Here is an 18574-nt window from a genome sequence, read left to right as displayed (position 1 = left end):
GTTAAATTCAATTCATTACTAGATTCTTATTAATAATTGTGGAAGTGGGGAGCGCGTAAAAGTTCAAGGGTGGCTTCAACTCGATAATACAACAACATCAACAACATCAACAACAACCACGCTTGGGTGTGAATGAGATAGACAGCAGGTGGCGATACAGACACACAACAAACCACAAGAGGATAAACCCCCCAATTTCAAGTGGGAGGGGAGGGGAGGGGAATGCGACACCACCACCACCACCAACACCAACAACAATGGAAGCAGTTTGTCGCGCACTGGTGGTGCAACAACAGGCCAGGCTCATCGATTTGCACATGGAAAGCTGCGGCGCGGCTAAACACCAGAGATAAGATCCCGCCGATACTATTGATGCCAGTGATTCCCGCCAACCAGCAGAAACGATTCCTGTGCACAAACCCACAAAACCAGCGGATACCACCACCACCACCACCACCACCACCAGAATCAACACCAACACCAGAGTCAGCACCAGCATTATTAGAATCCCCCACGGTCGCAACAGCGCAAATGATCCACACCAGCATCAGCCAGAATCAGCGGTCACGGGCCATCAATCAACTCCAGCGGATACTCAAACAGGACGCTCCCTCATTCACAAGAGCATCATCCATCATCCACGCGCTCCTCCTAGACGAATCCCCGGACACCAGCCATATACGCGCATACGTGTGCATGCGCGCCCTCAAGCAGAGCCGATACCCTATATCCACTATCCCACGATGTGTCCTCGAGTGGATGATCCCAGCGGTTCTGCGGCATGGACGGTACGATGATGTGGTTTATTTGGGCGCTCAGGTGGCGGATACCGGGATGGGCGCGGCGGCGGGGAGGGCGGTTTTGACAGCAATACGCAGGCTGCAGATAGTCCAGGAGCGCGAAACTCGCTGGAGGTTCAGAAACAGCAGCAACAACAACAGTGGGATAAGGAGAGAGGGAACGTGGCTTCGCTTCGATTCTGTTTTGTACGCCCAAACGCAGTGTCCGTTCAGACTTGAGGCCCAACGCACAGTGGACAAGCTATCAGGCAATAACACCAATGGCGGGTTAGTGACAGCAGGCCACTTGGCCAAGCAGCTCGAAATCGACATGTCCTCGCTTCCACCAGAAACCCAGCTGCCTCGGGAAATGCTCCCCTGGCTGCAGCCCTTTCTCAGCCGCAACCTGCTGCCAAACGTCCACGCGCTGACGATCATCCTGCACGCATACGTGCGGCGCGGGGACTTTGAGTTTGCTCGGTGGGTGTATGCGCAGATGCAGGCGGGGGAGATGCGGCTGACGCGGGCTGATTACTCGATCCAGGCGGTTCCCTTGCCGGCGCCCAACGAGATCACCGACGCGCTGATGGTCCCGGTGATGCAGGGCAAGGATTGGACCAGGGAATCTGTGGTTTCGGAGCGAGATGGGAAGAGCATCGGTACAGTGCAGCGGTTGGTGACACGCAAGGTCGCGCAGATGGTAGATAGGGGCGATTTGGGTGGTGCCGAAGAGGAAGCGCTGAGGGGGGGCACCGGTGCCGGCAATGTGAGGGCGCTGGCCAAAATCGCGTTGGGCCATGCCCACGCGGGTAATGCCGGGCGCGCGCTTTCAATGTTCCGCAGCTCTTGTCAGGCGGTAGTAGCATTGGGATCCACGAATGGGCTGCTTAGCTCGTCGTACTTCACTTCCATGTTCAACTCTGTCCTGCGCGCATCCCTCCAACCAAACAACACTGCGGGCTCGGGCTGCGCACAAGAGGTGCTGCGCGTGGCTCGGCTTCATGGTGTTGTGCTGGATGTGGGCTCATACACGATTGTTCTGGCGCGGCTTTCCACTTTGGCAGAGGCTGATGTCTGCCATGATGGTGTTGTCAAGGAGCGTCGCGACCTGGTGGGTGCGGCGCTTGTTATGCAGCGAGTGTATGTGGATATGGTCTTGCACGGTGTTGAGCTAGACGATATGGCGTTGAGCTTGATGGTGCCCCTGTGGGTGGTCACGGACATGTGTGATCTGGTGCTGGCCAACTGGCATCACTGCACAAGGGGCCGTTCGCGCGCTAAAGCCGTCGAGGTGCGCCGACATGTGCTGCACCGCGCTCATCGCTGGGGCGTTGGCGACCGAACAGCGCAGCTGATAGATTAGATCCAAAAACAAAAAAAAAAAGTTTTTTGTTTGCGGCAAGAAACATCAATGTAAAAAACTTTAAATGTATTGTAACATCTCTTTTGTTAAATAAAATGAACTTACAGTCCCAGGAACCGACGTGCGCGGTCCCATGTGCCCTGTACGGTCATAGCCGGGCGCACATCAAGGTAAAATGACGGCTTCAGCGGGTTCTTCGGATCTTTCTTGCCCTCATAAAAGTCGATAATATACCTCACAGGGGTGCCGCACCGATCCACGGTCCAATCATGACGATCAAACGGACGCTGATACCCGATCCAAGATTTCCACTTCGCCCTCGGCGACAAATCGCCAGACCTCCCTTCGAACTTCAACAGCATCGGCGTCGAACACTCCGTCCGATGCACCTTCTCCCACTCTAAGATCTGCATCCAGCATTTCTCATTCACAGCGTTATGGATCGGCACCACCGAGTGCATATCGGCCTCCTTCGGGTCCCAATTTTTGCGCCGCATAGCGTTGAAAAACATCTGCTCTGAAGGGTACACCCAATTGCTGCCCTTCGGGGCATTGTCCTTTGCATTCACAGTCTCATCTGAAGAGGCAGAGACCGAGGGACATTCCGAGGGCCCAGCGTACCGGTCGGCGCGCGGAATCGATGATACCACGCGTTGCGTCGACAACGTCTGTCTCTGCCCCCCGTGCGCCTGCTGTTCGGGAACCATCGGCATTTGGTTATCCGGGTTCACCAACACACCCTGGTTCCCCTTTGCCTTCTTCTCCTCCTCGTCACGGTCCTCTTTGATCGTGCTGGTGGGAAGGAAAATCTCCATGGTTTTGCGGTTGTTGTGGTCCACAGGGCATACTGCCTCGCTTTCACTTGATAGCGCTGTGGTGGCTACGTTGGTTGCGCTCATGGAGGAGTGGTCGACCGGACATGTTGTTGCGCTCTTCTTTGATGAAAAATCAACAGGGCAGCTGTCCCCTGTGCACTCCGAATTGCTAGACATTTTTTTTTAGTTGTTGAAAGTTATGAGTAAAAAAAATTAAATAAAAGGAAAAAGATAAAGGTTATCATTATTTGCATCATCTATCATCCCTCATAGTGTTAAAAAAAATTTCCCGCATTTCGAGCTTATTTTATGTGCGGTTGATTATTACCAGGGAGCGAATGGAAACAAGAAAAATAGGGTCTGATTAAATCACGATCTAAAAATCCATGTGCACATATAGTCATCGCTGAAGCAGAGAAATAATAAGAAAACGTTTACAGCTAGACTGTGAATTCATTTCATCTTTTTTCTTTTTCATTTATATTACTAATTATTACCCACTCTTTTTAAAAATAAAAATAAAACCTCATTCACATTTTTCAAATGTCGCTCAACCCAAGCACCGCCCCTCTCTCTGCGCTCGACACGCGAGCCTCCGCAGATTCAATAGCTTTTGATTTCGAAACGTTCATAAAAACCGAGCTCAAACTAAACATCGACCCCACACCACCAACGCAAAAACTCCCAAGCTTCAACGATGGGAAAACCGGCATCTGCAACTACTTTCTCATGGGACACTGCTGGAAAGGCAACAACTGCAAATACCGACACCTAACGCGCGAACAAAGCGAGCGCATGCAGATGGAGAACCGCACAGTGGTTTGCAAACATTGGCTCCGCGGGCTATGCAAAAAGGGAGATGTTTGTGAGTTCTTGCATGAGTATAATTTGAAGAAAATGCCAGAGTGCACGTTTTTCACTAATTTCGGAAGGTGCAATACGGGTGAGGAGTGCTCGTATCAGCATATTAATCCAGAGGCTAGGATTAAGGAGTGCCCGTGGTATGCTAGGGGGTTTTGTAAGCATGGGGCGGGCTGTAGGAGTAAGCATGTGAGGAAGTTGATTTGTCAGAATTATCGATTTGGGTTTTGCCCCTTGGGCCCGAACTGCAATGATGCACATCCGAGGTTTGAGCTCCCGCTGATGAATGCCACCGATGCGGAGCAGAACCCGCAACAACAGAACCCGCAACAACAGAGTCCGCAACAACAAAACCAGCAGCAGCAACAGCAACAGTAGCAACAGGTGTAATATTATTATAATTTCAATAAGATTTTTTATGTTCAAATTCAATATATGAAATGTTTATTTTTCGAAAAAAGGAATATGGTTGTTTATCTCCGCTTGCCGCCGGACTTTGCGCCCCTGCCTCTGCTGGACGAGTCTCTCTTTGATCCTCCCCTGCTGGACGAGTCTCTCTTCGACCCTCCCCTGCTGGACGAGTCTCTCTTCGCTCCTCCCCTGCTGGACGAATCTCTCTTGAAACCTCCCCTGCTGGATGCATCTCTCTTTGATCCTCCCCTGCTGGACGAGTCTCTCTGGGACCTTCCTCTGCTGGCATCTCTCTTCGATCCTACCCTAGAGAACGTGTCCTTCGATGAGGACGACGATGAGGTCCTTGCCCGCTTGGCTGGCTTGCCCTCGTCCATCTCAACATCACTGTCCTCGGCCTCATTGTCCTCGTCCTTGCTGTCCTCGGCGCCGCTAGACTCCTCCGGGGCGTAGTTATCGGCACCAAAGTCATCAGCACCAGAGCGGCCCCTCTTGACAGCCCTCTCCACCGCCTCCTCGCCCTCCATCTCCACCTCCTCATCCTCCTCCTCATCATCATCGCCATACCCATGGGCCTCCTCCTTATCATCCTTTCCACTCTCCTTCTTCTTGCGCTCGACATTGGCCTCCTGCTCCTGCCTGCGCCTCGCCTGGCGCGTCAGCTTGATCTGTCTCATCCGCAGATCCTTCTCCATCTCGGCCTTGGTCTTGTGCAAGTAATTATGGTACAGCACATCGCCATCGCCCAGCCCGCCCTCGACCTTCATCAGCCGCAGCTCCATGCGCGGGCCAAGTTCCAGCAGCCGGACCGCGCGCTGGTCGTCCTTCTTGTTGCCGCGACCAACGTAGTCCTGGGGCAAAGTGACGGAGTTCTCGGGCCCATCCTCGACGTCGCTCTCGGAGGCAAAGGCCTCGCGCAAAACATACTCGCTGATATCATCGAAGCCAGCCATTGAGGGCAGGTTCTTGGCCATGATCACGCGCTTCACACCCTTGGTGACGCCTACGGGCTTGACCACAATGGTGTAATGCCTAAAGTCCACCATACCAGTCTCCTCATTGTAGTTGAACAAAACCACACGCCGGGCCTCTGCCAAATGCAGAGTGGAGGGGTTAATGGAGGGGAACATATTCTGCAGCATCGCGGTCATAAGCTTCAGCTCCTTGCCCTTATCCTCGCCGCCAAAGTTATTAAGGATGATCAGCGGCGGCGTCTTGTACTCGGCCTCGGATGAATGCGGGGTTTTCTGCAGGCGCAGGCAGTCCTTGGCCAGGGAGTATGCGTTAACGCGGAAGTACAGCGTGGGTCCGCGAGGGACGCGGCCAATGCGGAGGTTTGTTCCGGTTTCGGTTTGCGAGAATAGGAGTAGGTGGGTGAGTCCGAGCTGGCCGCTGACAGCGACGTAGTCCTTGATCTTGTTGTTCTTGCGCTCCTTCAGCTTGCTCGCTGTGTTGGGTTCCATTACGTGCCGGACATCGCTGACAAGAGCGCTGACTGCGCGACCGACTAGTCCGGATTTGACTACAAGCGTCTTTGGCACCTTCTCCATCTCCTCTTGCGACGGCACAACGTGCGTTCTCTTCTTCTTGCGACCGTGACCCATTTTTAAAAAGAAATTAAACTAAAAGGTGTGTGTATGTGTGTTTTTGTGTGGACAAAAAAGATGAAATAAATATATGTGTGTAAAAGCGGATCGAAGAAAGGGAAAATAACAAATAAAGAATTGAAAAGAGTGACAACCAGCAACAAACCACTTCAACATGCAAAAAAAAATCAGCGGGTTTTTTTTTGGCAAAAGCAAAAAAATACAGAAAAAATAATCAAAATCAAATCCCCTGATTATCTGGCAAGGCTGGGTGATTTGCACAGGCTAATTCGTCACGTGAAGAACATCCGATTCACAATGGGGCTGGCTGGCTTTCCCTTTTTTGATAAAAAATAAATAACCTCAAGCGTTGAGGCCCTCAAATGCGCCATTCTCTTTCTCTCCCTTCCCCTCCCCCTCGCTCACCCGCTCACTCTTTTTTTCGTATCCCTTTATCTTGCCTCTTTTTAAACTTTTTTTCGTGCATCGTTGGTTTGTTACATTTTTCTTTTTATTATTGTATTATCCTCGCGTCATTATTTTTGTTTTTTTGCTTGTAAACAAGCCAGCAGAGGCCTCTGCCTGGACAATAAAGGCATCGCGCGCGCACACACACAGACTCCATACAAGGCTCGCAGCTCGGCCTTGCCACAAACAAGAAAAAAAGAAACAACCGAGAAACACGAAAACGACTCCCTGACGAGTCCACTTTTCTCTTTTGAAAACGTACCCCCCCCCCCCCCCCGCTGCTTTTTTGTTGTTGTGTTTTACGAGTCTATCGAACGCACAATGGCTATCGGGAGCGATCTAACGACAGATGAGTACAGGCAATCGGTCGAGTACATACGCAGACTATGCGAGGGCGAAGAGGGACACACGACAGAGGGGAGAGCCTCGGAGGCATTGGCTTTAGCCAATGGGTTTATTGGATTGGGTGAGGCTTTGGAAAGTGGCAACGGCAGTTCGCGACTGCCTGAGGATCTGACGCTGTCGGTGGCTGGGGGATTCAGGCCATTAGGGGGTTTGTCAAAGAGCCAGTTGCTGGCTTGCGCGCCGCCGGTGAAGCGGAATTCCAGAGCCGTGACCTGTGTAAACACAAGTGCCAGTGGCAGCACTGCCACTCGATCCACAAGGTAACGCGCTTCTTTTATAAAAAAGTTGAAGGGAGGCATGCCTAAGCAAGCACCTTTCTTTTGGCCTCTGAGGGCGACACACGCATGCACATTAAGCCCCTCTCGACCCCCCTCCCCCCCCCAACTCTGATACTAATACAGTGAGAGCCCTCCATTGTTCTTATTCTGCTGTTGTAGCTGCGCCGGGCGGCGAACAAATGCCAACGGCAGCGGCAAAAATGGGCAGACACCAGCGGACGACGGCACACACGACATGTGCGATGCCTGCGGGCAGCCGGGCGAATTCATCTGCTGCGAAATGTGCCCGCGCGTATTCCATTTTCTCTGCGTCAACCCGCCAATGACGCCCGAGGCCGTGAGGCAGCTGGACCACTGGTACTGCCGCCAATGCGCCCACCTCGTCTCGCGCAAGCGCAAGTCGCGAGCGCACGCGAAGAACATCTTCTATCCGCTGCTCTCCGGGATGGAGTTCGAGAACCCGCGCGTGTTCGCAGTGCCCGAGGACATCCGGCGGCAGTTCGACGGGATCGAGGCCGACATCGACGGCACGTTCATCAACACGCGCAAGGACAAGCCTGTGCGCGTGAAGGACGGGGCGGCCGGCGGCAGGGATTTTGCCCGGCTGGTGGACGACCAGGGCGAGACCATTATGTGCTACAGGTGCGGGCTTTCGGCTCTGCACGGCCCCGTGGTGCGCTGCGACTATTGCCCGCTCAGCTGGCACTGGGACTGCCTCAGCCCGCCGCTTTCGGCCGCGCCGCCGCCGCGCAGACGGTGGATGTGCCCCAACCATGCGGACCACGCCCTGGGCCGCCACCAGCACCACAAATTCCGCAAGGAGCGCATCGTTGATCTGGCAGCATGCCCCGACGACACGCGCAATGGCGCCATCGTGGATGTCGTCGACGATGACCCGCCGTGTGCCGAGGAGGAGCTTTTTGACCCGAAGGTCAAGTACCGCATCCGGTCGAGCCGCATCCGCAGAGAGTTTTCGAAGAACGCCAGGCCTTGTCGGGTTGCCCCCGCGCAGAGCATCGTGCCACAAGATGACCCAAGCCCGGACTCTGTCACGGATTGGCTGCAGGCCATTGTGGCACTTCAGCAGGACGTCGCTCGCTTTGTCATGAGCACCGCAGAGCGATCCGTTTTGCAGCGGGCATGCAAGGGGGTGGTGGGCGGCCGCCGAGAGGAGGAGCCCGAGGGTGAGAATAAGTTTGCCATATTGGCCTGCATAGCCGGCCAGATGCTGACTCCGCTGATAGCGCCTGGGGAGGCCACTGGCAGGGAGACGGTGTCGCCGGGCGTGCGGCTGGACAGTACCGCCTGCGGCACCTCGGGTGTTGTGGATCTGGTGCTGCAGACGGCCACCACGGTGGACACTGATTCGGCCCCGCAGGCAGTCACCACGGTGGACACTGATTCGGATTCGCAGGCAGTCACCACGGTGGACGTTGATTCGGATTCGCAGGCGGTCACCACGGGGATGCCGGATCGCTTGACCGCATGCGTGCCGAAAAGTAACGCTGCCGCGGGCTTATCGCCAGAGGGCCCCCAGCAGACCCACAGGCGACGCAGGCGGCTGCTCGAGGACCACCGCCTGACGGACTCGGACTTGGAAGCGGCTGTGCGCCGCATATTCGAGGGCATGGCTGAACACGAAAAGAATTCCCCCAATGACACGCACATCAACGGCTTGGCCAATGGGAGCGGCAATTCTGGCAGCCGGGGCAGTAAGCGGAAACGCCGCTCCTCCTCTCTCGGCGACACCTCTAGTGTTGGGCCGGCTCCTTCTCCGAGGATGATGTCCCTGGATGCGCCCGTGAAGAAACTCCGCCGGTCCGTCGAACCCGTGGCCGAGCCTGCTTCTTTTCTGCAGCACAGCGCGGTTGATAGCGGTGGCGATCCTGAGATGGGCTCTGCGGGTGTGCGAGCGGATCGCCTGGTCAGCAGCCTGCTGAGAGCAAAAGGATCAGATGCATTGCTAGACTTTTTGATGAGTTGAGGGGTTTTTGGGATACGAAAGTGATGGTTGGTAGCAAGTAGGGTCTAGAATGTCTTTTCATTTTAGCGTATTGATACATTAATATAAGGTGGCTGGTTCTTTTTTGTTCTTTTTTTTGCTGACTTTTGAATTTTCATCTCCACACGAGTAAAAATAACATGGTCATTGATAATGGGGGTGGAGACAAAAACCAGAATGCCACTGTCTTTCGCTCTTTCTTGCTTTATTTCTTTTTAAACACTCTTCACTTAAGCATTTCTTGTATATTTATATTATATAAAAAAGTTTACACTTTTTTCACCAAAATGTCGTCAACATACACTTTCAAGACAAAGACCATGTCGAAGCCGATGAGAAACAGCCAAGACATTGCAATATCCAGCCCCAAGACCCTCCTCGAAAATATACGCTTGCTGTACTACAGGTACAAGATAATTACCGGCATCTACATCTTGGATAGCAGCGAAATTATGATCTTCAACATCATAGTCGTTGTCTGTCTCGTCTTCCTCGTTGGCATGGCCATCACGAGTATACATGCGAAAATCAACGCTCTTCGTTATTATTCAAGATGAATAATAACTTTATTGGATAATTTATATGAAAAAAAGCTCACCTCAATTCATTTTCCCTTAACTTTTTTATTTTATTTGTTTGGATATTAATATTGGTGATTTGGTGGTAGAGGGGGTGCTGGTGACGAGCGTGGAAGATTGGAGCGCGCGGTTTTGGCATCTGACGCTTTGGTAGCTGGTAAGTACTGGGCTGATCGTTTGATTTATAGATCAATCCAAGGTTATTTTGTGCTGCATCGGACTGTCGGTCTGTTTAGCTTGATGATGGATTGGCAGTGCATTTTTCTCTTTTTTTGCTATGCTTTGCTTTGTGCGCGCACAAACACATGATGTGTCGCACAGTAAGAAAAATAGACCAAATAAAAAATTATTTCCCCAAAAATAGAAAAAATATATAGAAATTCCCGCACTTCCTTTTCTTTTTCTTTTTTCTCAATTTGTTTAAAATTCTTTTTCCTCATCTAATCTTTCAATTAACCAAATATTTTTTATATTAACCTCTCCCCCCTCTCTATAAAAATATTTTTTTATTCTAGCCATGGTCTTTCAGTCGTTGAAAAAGCTCAACTACCAGTACGAGGTCACCACCGGTCTGTACATGCTCGAGTCGTGGGAGAAGTACATTGTCAACGGCGTTGTGTGTGCCGGCTTTGCCCTGGTCGCGTACACCACCATCAACCACCTGCCGACCCAGAGCATGGGGTTCCTGCAACAGATGTCAAACTATGCCGCCTAAATCAATAAACAAACATACATATATTCCTCCATATAAGACAGAGTCTGCCCCCCTCTACCACCTTGTGGCGCTCAAAACTCTTCAACTTTTTTTTAAATTTTTTTCTTGTATCTTTCTTCTCTTCAACTTTTTTTAGCTAATCCCAATAATGTCTCTTAAAAAAATCTTGTCATAATAACATATTTTATATCTACAACATAAACGAAAAATAATAATAATAACGGAACAGTTGTTTAGACCGGCATGGCTTCAGGGAAATTTTTGTCAACATATGCCAGAATCTTGTCTGTAGCATCACTGGCCTCCGCAGAGTTGTGCTGCCACAGCAGCCTGATAATATTGGTGACGGTTTCTTCAGACAGCCTGCGCCTCAAGTCCGACCCATCCAGCCGCCAGCGCACGTCTTCCAACGACCCCGCGCTTGCAGCCTCTGGAAGCGAAGGGGCCAGGACAGAGGTTCTCCACAACTCCATTGTCGGAATAATATCGTCCTTGATGCCGTGCTTGATGACAATACCAATGTACAGGGCCAGTGTCGATTCGTTGACCATCCGCGGGTAAAATCTGCCTGAACCAGCTGCCGCTGTTGCTGCCAGACTGGCTTCGGGAGTAGTGAGCAGGCCGCGCATGATGTCCTGCGCCGTGCCCGGGTGGCCCATCTGATCACAAGCGAAAAGAACCAGTGGGACAACAGCGTCAGATTCGGGCATACCTAGCGGCCTCCAGTCCCGCCACAGCCTCAGCACAACTTCAAAGTCAAGCTGCTCAATAGCCAGTCGCATCAGGCCAAGCATATGCCCGGGCGTCTGCGCAAAAGTATGAACCACCGACATGTCCATCTCGGAGTGCCTCACCATATCCGAATACACCGTCAGCGCGTCATCCAGGGACTTTGTAGCCGTGAATGCCTCGAGGGCCAACGCGTACAGGTACGAGTCCTTGACTACATAGTACTTGCTGCTTGTGTTGGCATACCATGTGCGCAGAAACGCAGTCTCCGATGCATCGAGGCCCGCCGTGCGCGCGTGCCCGGCGAATGCCGCAAAAATCGAGTTGAGCGTGCGGATGGTCGGCCTGACCGGCGGCCTGATGCGCACGAGCTCGTCGACGGTCGCCATAATCACGGATAAGTCGTCCTTGCGCCAACGGGCGAGCGCCGAGAAAACACTATTGTATACAAACTCTGCCGGAGGAACACCGTAAGCAGACATTTTGCTCTTGAACCAGAACATCCCGTCGATATCGCCGCTGCGTCCGCAGGCATCTACCATGGTGCTGAAGACATGCAGGTCTGGCTGGACCTTTCTGCTATTAACGATTTCCTTAAACATGGATTTTGCCTGCTCCAGGCGTCCGGCCTTGTTTAGGGCGTCGAGAAGCATGCCATAGGTGACCACGTTGGCTTGGACGTTATGCTTTCGCAGGTGCCCGATGAGCTGCAGAACCTGGTTGAAGTTGTTGCGTCGCATGGACGCCTTGATCAAGGTGTTGTACACGCGGATGCGGTCAAGTGCGCTGCCCTCAGCCATAATGTCGACAATCTCCACCGGCTCGAACGGCAGCATTTGCACGACCTGGATGGAGGGGATGAACCCGGCAGCGGCGGCTGCAGACAGAAGCTCTCTGGTCTGCTCGTTGCGGCCCTCTCTGACTGCCGTGTTAAGAAGGATATTGTACGTGTACCCGTCGGGCTTCAACCCGGCGCTTTCCATATGCCCAACCTCCTCCAGCGCTGCGTCCATGCCGCTGTGGTTGGCAATTCCGTCGAGAATAACGTTGCGCACGGCGATATCCGGCTCCATACCGGCCGCACTCATCTCGTCCACCAAGCTCAGGGCCTGCGCAAAGTTGCCCACCTTGCACTCGGCGCCAATAATGCACGTGTACGTTTTGATATCGAGGTTGGCACTGGTTCCCGACTCGGAGCTGTTTGATGAAATCTGGCCGGCACTCAACTGCTGTTTGATCTCCTGCCATAGCTGCCGAGCATTGTCAATCTCGCCGGGCACCCGGCTATACCCTTTAAGCAGGGCGCGATAGGGCCTGATGGTCGGCTGTATGCCCTTGGCCAGCATCCTGGCCAGCCACTCTCGCGCATGCCTAAAATCGAGCAAATCAACATTGATCGCTATCATTTCCTGAAATGTGTAGTGGTCGGGATTAATCCCGGCCTCGCTTGCGGCTCCATAGACGGCAAGCATCCGGCTCATCGTCTTCGACGTCGGCGCGCCGCCCCCATCACGTCGCGATCTCCTGTCCGATCCCCTGATCAACGCCAGTGTGCGGTTAATATCAATGTTGCGCAGGTAATCGTGAGACCCTCGGGGCAGCTGACTGAACCGCAACCACGTCTCATCCCTGCCCCACTCGTTCTCGTGCAGCTCATACGTGTACGTCTCTGCCATTTCCTGTGCGCTTAGCAACGACTTTGATTCAGCCACTGTGATTTCCGGAACGTACTTCCCGGTGTGTGTGTTGTGAGGCAGCAATGCGTCGGTGTGTTCCGGTGTGTGAGCAGTTTTGAGGGGCTTTGTTTTGAGCGCCGGGATCGACGAGATATGCGGTGTTGTGTGCTGTTTGGTTGCCGGCTGTTGGTCTTTTGTGTTGGTTTCGCCGGTAGTGGTCCCGCCGGGCAAGGGTTTCCCTTGTTTGACCATTGAGCGGAAGTACAGTTCTGATAAGCAGCGGCATTGTGATCCTGCATGCTGGGTGGTGTTGCCGATGCTGGGGCTGCTGTTCCTCAGGGATCTGAGAGTGGAGGACGCTAAGACCGCGCCCTTTGCTTTGAGCCTGTACATGCTATAACACTCCTGATAATAAAATAATAAAACAGATAAAGAATGACTGAATTCAAGTTTATTGTATGTAAAACGTAGAGGAAAAAATTAATGACAGATAAAAAAAATTCCGCAAAACACTTTAATTTTCGTTTTATTTTTGGTTGATGCAAGATTGAACAAGAATTAATTTTCTTAAACCCGCTCCGCTCATCTTAATTTTCTTTAGTTTAATTTCGTTTACATTTTTTCTGGAATTGTCTGATCAGCAAGAGAAACTCCACATTACTCCCACATTATAGATTGCCAGGTTTAAAAAATGAGGTTAAAAAAGAAGACGCCACAGCCACAGATACTATGATTTTAAATTGTAACAAACAATACAAAATTTAGCACATTATTGCCAAGCAGTATGTGCATACAGCGCTATACTACCATTATAAATGAGAATAAAAGTAATGTTGATATATGCAATTGCACTCTTTCTTCGCTAAGCGAGTGAATATATGCTGTGCAATGAGCCCTATCTCCCTAATTTTGGCTTATTGTTGTTTAGAAAGAAAATTTCATGTTTGACTGACCGATTGTTCTATCCACAATTGTTAACATTTTTCCAAAAAAAAATTTAAAGCTCACCCAAAAAAAATATGGCGTCTGTGAAACAAGAGTACATCTCGCTGCCTCTACGCCTAAAGACTAGCGATGGCGTGATAGGTCGGCTGCAGAACATATACTTTATCTCATCATGTGTGATAACTACCGTGGCCAAGTATTACTGGTACGGACCCGTCGTCAAGGCCTGGGATTTACGGTTCCATGTTATCACAAACATCCTGCACCGCTATCTGTCCGAATCGTTGCCCCACGACACGCCCAACAAGCTGTCGGAGAAAATAGACTTTGCATACATTGCCGACTACATCGACATGAACAACCTTCCTGCGCGCCCGCTGTCGCCAAGCATTGGGCACAACGAAGAGTACGACATCATAGTCGATGCTGAGCTCTGCACCGTATACGAGCTGCCGCAGTATGGAATCTCGGGCGACAAGCTCAACGCCATGGCAGATGACGACCGGATTAGCGCCCAGAAGGGCCAGCCGCGCACGATCTCATGCCAGATAGTGGTTGGCTCTCAGGTCAGCCTGTGCAACGCATGCAAGGTCCCAGCCGGCATGCATAAGCAGCCCAAGCTGATGGTCCCCGAGCCGCTGTACCCCAACGAGCGCATATTTTTCCACTTCCACGGCGGCGCCTACTGTGTGGGCGAGCGCAGCCTGACGCATATCTACGTTTACGCGCACACGAGCTCGGTGTCGGGCCTGCGCGTATTCTCCCCCAATTACCGCTTGGCCCCACGCAGCTGCTTCCCAAGCCAACTGCACGACTGCTTTTTGTCATATATGGATATCTTGCGCCGTGGGTTCAAGCCGGAGAACATTATTCTTTCTGGTGACAGTGCGGGTGGCGCTCTGGCTGTTGCACTGCTGATTATCCTGCGCGACATGCATCTGCCCAGGCCCGCCGGCGTTGTTCTCATATCCCCGTGGGTCGACTCGACGTGCTCGGGCGCCTCGTGGGATACAAAAATGAGCCTCGACTACTTGCCCTCGTTCCCATTGGAAGACCCATTCCATCCAACTCGCATGTTTTACGCTGCGGGAAGGCGCTTTTCGCAAGAGATGCTGGAAGAGCTCAGGTGCCCATTGGTATCGCCCATCTTTGGCGACCTCAGCGATATGCCGCCGATGCTCATCCAGATGGGCCGCAACGAGCTTCTTCACGATGATATTAGCGAGTTTGCTGAAAAGACCAAGCTGCACGCAGAAAATATCGTGAGGCTGGAGGCCTACGACAATATGCCCCATGCCTTTGTCTTACTGGACTTTACTGATGCCGCGCAGCAGGCCTTTGCCAGCGTCAACAACTTTGCGCGAGAGGTATTTGATGGCGAAAATAAGAATGTATAATTAGAAATAATTGTTTGTTTTAGGCTATTTTAAAAGAAAAGAAAAGAGAAATAAATGAAATGGAAAAAACATAAACACGGTTCAAATTTATACATTGGAAGCGATGATCTTGAGCAGCAGCATCGGGTACGCCGGGGCCAAGAACGTGGCCAAGCTGCTGTCCAAATCGTCGACAATGAGGTTAATGATGTGGTTAGGTGGATACGGATTAGAGAACTGTGAGACGCTGCCATCCCCAGACGAGCTGTGGCCGCCGACAGCACTGGAATCGGGAGCGCAGGATGCCCCGAGGATGCCGCCAATGTTCGGTTGTTGCTGCTGCTCGTCGAGATTTTGCCTTTTGATAATGTCTTGTAACTTTGCCTCGTCGACCTCCAGCACGAGCGTGGGATCGGAGAGCGCCTGAATACCCGACACAAACATGTATATGGCCGGCGCCCAGTGCTGCAGCGAGCGGAGCAGGCAAAGGACATGCCCGAGACGCGTCTTGGTCTTCCACATGGCCGCCTTGTCCTTGATGCCCAGCTGACCGACGAGCACATTGAGCACTTCGCCGGCAATGGCCACATACGTCGTGCCGTAGGAGAACAGGTTAAGTCGGAGCATAAAGCTGAGCTGCACAACGTTGCACAGTATGTCGATCGACTCGAAGCACTGCATGCGGCACTTGTGGAATATCAGGTTCTTCTTCCACATACCAAACTCGTCCGTGTTAAAGTCGGCCGGATCAACGCCCTGCTCAACAGCCTCAACGTAGTCGCGCAGCCCAAACATGCGCATATGCATGGATGTCGCCGGCGACTCCAGGCTCTCCTGGAGCATCCCCAGCAATGCCACGCGGTTGGCGCGGATCAAAAACGTATTGTACAACCCATATGTCATGACCAGCTCCTTAAAGTCCATGATCAGGTTGGCGTCCTCGGCGAGCGTCGGCTGGTTCGCTGTGGCCTTTGTCAGTCGGCTCACCTTCTCCTGTGTAATCTCAAACTCCTTGGGCAGCGAGTACATCCAGCGCTTCAGCACCTCCTGCTGCGCCTGCAGTTGCTGCAAAAAGTTGGCCAGTGACCGCTTCCCCTCGCAGAATTCGCACTGCAGCCGGTACATGTGTGCGCCCAGGGGCAGCATCCGCTGGAGATAGACAGTGATCTTGTAGTTCGGAACTATCTTCTTCCACTCGGTTGGTTGCCAGCCGCAGTACTCGGGGTCGTTGGAACCGCGGAACCACACTTCGCTCAGATTCTCCGACTCCGTCAACCGCGGCCAGCTGTTGGCTGGCAGCAAAGTCAGCAGATCAAACTCGCACGGCAGATCGGCGGCAAAGTACCCGTTATTGCTGGTGGGCTGTGGAAGCGCACTTGGGTCAATGCTGAGGTTGAACGGTCGGTCAAGGTTAAAGCAGCTGACAAGGTGCCACTGGAATCCGACCCAGAATGTGTACACGTAGTAGTCATACTCGAACGTACGCTTCAGCTGCTCGGGCGCATCATTCCAGGGGAATGCATAGCCGTGGAATGTGGTCTTGGACAAGATCTCGGCGGCCATCTCGTAATGCTGCAGCATCAAATCGTAGCGCGATGACTGAAACTCGTACCTGCCGATCAAGTACAGGCTCAATGCGCTCCACAGCGACGGGCTGGCCATCGCGATAGGGATGTCTTTTACTGCGTACTCGTAGCAGATCTCGTCAAAGTTCGCCGGCAGTTGGGGCATGAGCTTCGGATCGATGACTTGGCCGCGAGCCATGCTGGAAATGTACGCGAACAGCATGATCCGCGGGATAATCCCCTTGAGTATCATGTACCACGAAAGCTCAATGTCAATGTTGACTAGCGACGTGCGCGAGCTGCTGTAGATCCCGCGCATCACTTCGAGAAGGACATCGGGCGACAGGTCTGCGGGGAACTCGCGCGCGTAAATCCGAATGATCTCTGGCACGAACCCTTCCGGATGGGATTTGCATGGGTTCGACGCTGATGGCGGGCCCATTGACGAGGAGGGCACAGCTGCACCTAACTTCTGCCGATGCTGTGGTTGAGAAAATCCCTTTCTGCTGGGCTGCGCCGAAAATCCAGGCGAGAGCGCCGGTGTGGAAATGTTGCCAAGCGACTGCATGTCGCCCCTGCGCGCTGCCTCGGCGGCCAGCGGCACGCCATCTCCGGACGTGGAGGTGTCGGATAACGCGCCGACGCTTGGGCTGCGGACGTTGTGGCGGAGCGCGTGCATGCGCTGGGCGGATCCGCTAGGACTGGCCACGCGGCTCATGTTAGAGTCCTGGGAAGCGCTCATAATAGACGAAGACCGCTGTGCCTGGCTGCCGTTGTTCATGTTTCGGCCGGCGTACGAAAAACTTGACACGTCGCCAAAGGCCAAGTGCTGCGCGCCTGGCTGGCTCGCGACAATGGGGGTGCCTATGTTGCCCGCGGCAGATACCGAGTTCAATCCTGGGCTTGGCGTGATCATGCTGGTTATGGCAAATGAGTTGGAGCTGTGGCTGCTGGGAATGCCGACTGGGTGCATGAGTGGCTGCTGCGGCTGCCCAAACGGCGTATGTGGGTACACCGGGAGTTGCTGGAAAATGTTGCCGCCGTACATAATCTGTGAGGTGAGGTTGCCAAACAGGGTACCATCGGGGCTGCTCACGCCCTGCATGGGAACCAGGGGCGACTCCTGATACGCATTGGCCAGGCTCTCAAGATTGGAGATCATTGCAGCGCCTGGCTTTTGCTGGCTCACCCACTCCGGGAGGGCCTGGCTGCGCGGATTCGAAAATGGAGACATAAAATTGTTCATGCCCTGCAGAATAGGCTGCGGTAGCTGTTGCGCCAGCGGGTACATGTCGCCGGAAAGCAGGCGAGTCAGGGCGTTGTCCGCGGTCGACAATGTGTCGGACAGCTGTGCCGGATTGCCTTGCGGCTGCGACGTGTGCGGCACAAAGGGATTGGACACGCCCGAGTTGCCGACCGACGCCGACATACCAGCCATGTTTGTAGAGTTGGCCAGCGGCGTTGGGCACGTGCTGGATACTGCGCTAGATTGGTATCCGCCTTGCTGCTGCTGCCCAGGCTTGAGCACGGGCATGATATTGTGTACAGGGAGGTTTTCTGCGCCCTGAGTCCGCTTGCGGAAGCGCCGTGACCGGCGATACTCGCACGGCACTCCATGCGCTTGGCACAGCGAGCAAGTGGGCCTCTTGCCGTTGCACTTGCGCTTCTTCTCTCTGCAGTGGTTACAAGACGTGAGATAAGGTACGCTAAACATAGTAAGGTAAGTGCTTCAAATAAAGGGATAAAGTGGTGGGGGAAAAAGAAAAAAAAGCAGAAGAGGAAAAAGGGTACATCAGTAGAATCAGTTTGTGTGCAAATAAAGATAAGACCGACGATTGGTGGTGGCCGTGTCTGTCTGTGCGTTGGCTGCAGCAAAGAGAAGCCAATATGAATAAAGGAGTGGCGGCATCCTAAAAGGACCTCCAACACAAAATATTAGAGGTAATCGACGGTATTTTATCCTGGGGTAAATATTTTCCATATTGGGAAAAGGACAAATAACGGCACAGGAGAGGCAAGCTA

General features: G+C 52.8%; 11 protein-coding genes across 11 annotated transcripts; 5 read left to right on the top strand and 6 right to left on the bottom strand.

The window, feature by feature from the left end:
- Nucleotides 1-442: 442 nt before the first annotated feature.
- On the top strand, nt 443-2212 carry BX661DRAFT_178588 (uncharacterized protein; the record flags this gene model as incomplete). Its single annotated transcript, XM_051534960.1, has 1 exon — nt 443-2212. A coding segment is annotated over exon 1 (1606 nt), but the record flags the coding sequence as incomplete, so codon positions are not given.
- BX661DRAFT_178587 (cytochrome c/c1 heme-lyase) lies at nt 2213-3181 on the bottom strand. Its single transcript, XM_051534959.1, has one exon. It carries the CDS (start codon nt 3132-3134, stop codon nt 2244-2246), a length of 891 nt encoding a protein of 296 aa, XP_051393933.1. The 5' UTR covers nt 3135-3181; the 3' UTR covers nt 2213-2243.
- Nucleotides 3182-3439: 258 nt separating this feature from the next.
- Nucleotides 3440-4233, top strand: BX661DRAFT_178585 (uncharacterized protein). Its single transcript, XM_051534958.1, has one exon. It carries the CDS (start codon nt 3501-3503, stop codon nt 4194-4196), a length of 696 nt encoding a protein of 231 aa, XP_051393932.1. The 5' UTR covers nt 3440-3500; the 3' UTR covers nt 4197-4233.
- A 712-nt stretch (nt 4234-4945) lies between these two features.
- Nucleotides 4946-5779, bottom strand: BX661DRAFT_140720 (Brix domain-containing protein; the record flags this gene model as incomplete). Its single annotated transcript, XM_051532854.1, has 1 exon — nt 4946-5779. A coding segment is annotated over one exon (834 nt), but the record flags the coding sequence as incomplete, so codon positions are not given.
- A 769-nt stretch (nt 5780-6548) lies between these two features.
- Nucleotides 6549-7161, bottom strand: BX661DRAFT_76936 (uncharacterized protein). The gene has a single exon (XM_051539470.1). It carries the CDS (start codon nt 6985-6987, stop codon nt 6583-6585), a length of 405 nt encoding a protein of 134 aa, XP_051393930.1. The 5' UTR covers nt 6988-7161; the 3' UTR covers nt 6549-6582.
- A 10-nt stretch (nt 7162-7171) lies between these two features.
- BX661DRAFT_129980 (uncharacterized protein) lies at nt 7172-7537 on the top strand (the record flags this gene model as incomplete). The annotated part of the gene is made up of 1 exon (XM_051532538.1): nt 7172-7537. A coding segment is annotated over one exon (366 nt), but the record flags the coding sequence as incomplete, so codon positions are not given.
- Nucleotides 7538-9027: 1490 nt separating this feature from the next.
- BX661DRAFT_178581 (uncharacterized protein) lies at nt 9028-9501 on the bottom strand. The gene has a single exon (XM_051534957.1). The coding sequence runs from the start codon at nt 9487-9489 to the stop codon at nt 9262-9264; it is 228 nt and encodes a 75-aa protein (XP_051393928.1). The 5' UTR covers nt 9490-9501; the 3' UTR covers nt 9028-9261.
- A 448-nt stretch (nt 9502-9949) lies between these two features.
- BX661DRAFT_178579 (uncharacterized protein) lies at nt 9950-10463 on the top strand. Its single transcript, XM_051534956.1, has one exon. It carries the CDS (start codon nt 10064-10066, stop codon nt 10259-10261), a length of 198 nt encoding a protein of 65 aa, XP_051393927.1. The 5' UTR covers nt 9950-10063; the 3' UTR covers nt 10262-10463.
- On the bottom strand, nt 10464-13175 carry BX661DRAFT_178578 (uncharacterized protein). The gene has a single exon (XM_051534955.1). It carries the CDS (start codon nt 13057-13059, stop codon nt 10495-10497), a length of 2565 nt encoding a protein of 854 aa, XP_051393926.1. The 5' UTR covers nt 13060-13175; the 3' UTR covers nt 10464-10494.
- Nucleotides 13176-13549: 374 nt separating this feature from the next.
- BX661DRAFT_178577 (Alpha/Beta hydrolase protein) lies at nt 13550-15020 on the top strand. Its single transcript, XM_051534954.1, has one exon. The coding sequence runs from the start codon at nt 13686-13688 to the stop codon at nt 15006-15008; it is 1323 nt and encodes a 440-aa protein (XP_051393925.1). The 5' UTR covers nt 13550-13685; the 3' UTR covers nt 15009-15020.
- On the bottom strand, nt 15021-18324 carry BX661DRAFT_178576 (uncharacterized protein). The gene has a single exon (XM_051534953.1). The coding sequence runs from the start codon at nt 18264-18266 to the stop codon at nt 15096-15098; it is 3171 nt and encodes a 1056-aa protein (XP_051393924.1). The 5' UTR covers nt 18267-18324; the 3' UTR covers nt 15021-15095.
- Nucleotides 18325-18574: the final 250 nt, after the last annotated feature.

Source organism: Kickxella alabastrina (assembly GCF_025024165.1).
Source record: "Kickxella alabastrina strain RSA 675 chromosome Unknown BX661scaffold_4, whole genome shotgun sequence".
Lineage (NCBI taxonomy): Eukaryota > Fungi > Kickxellomycota > Kickxellomycetes > Kickxellales > Kickxellaceae > Kickxella > Kickxella alabastrina.
The sequence above is the reverse complement of the archived record's forward strand: the minus strand, read 5'-3'. Positions and strand labels throughout refer to the sequence as shown.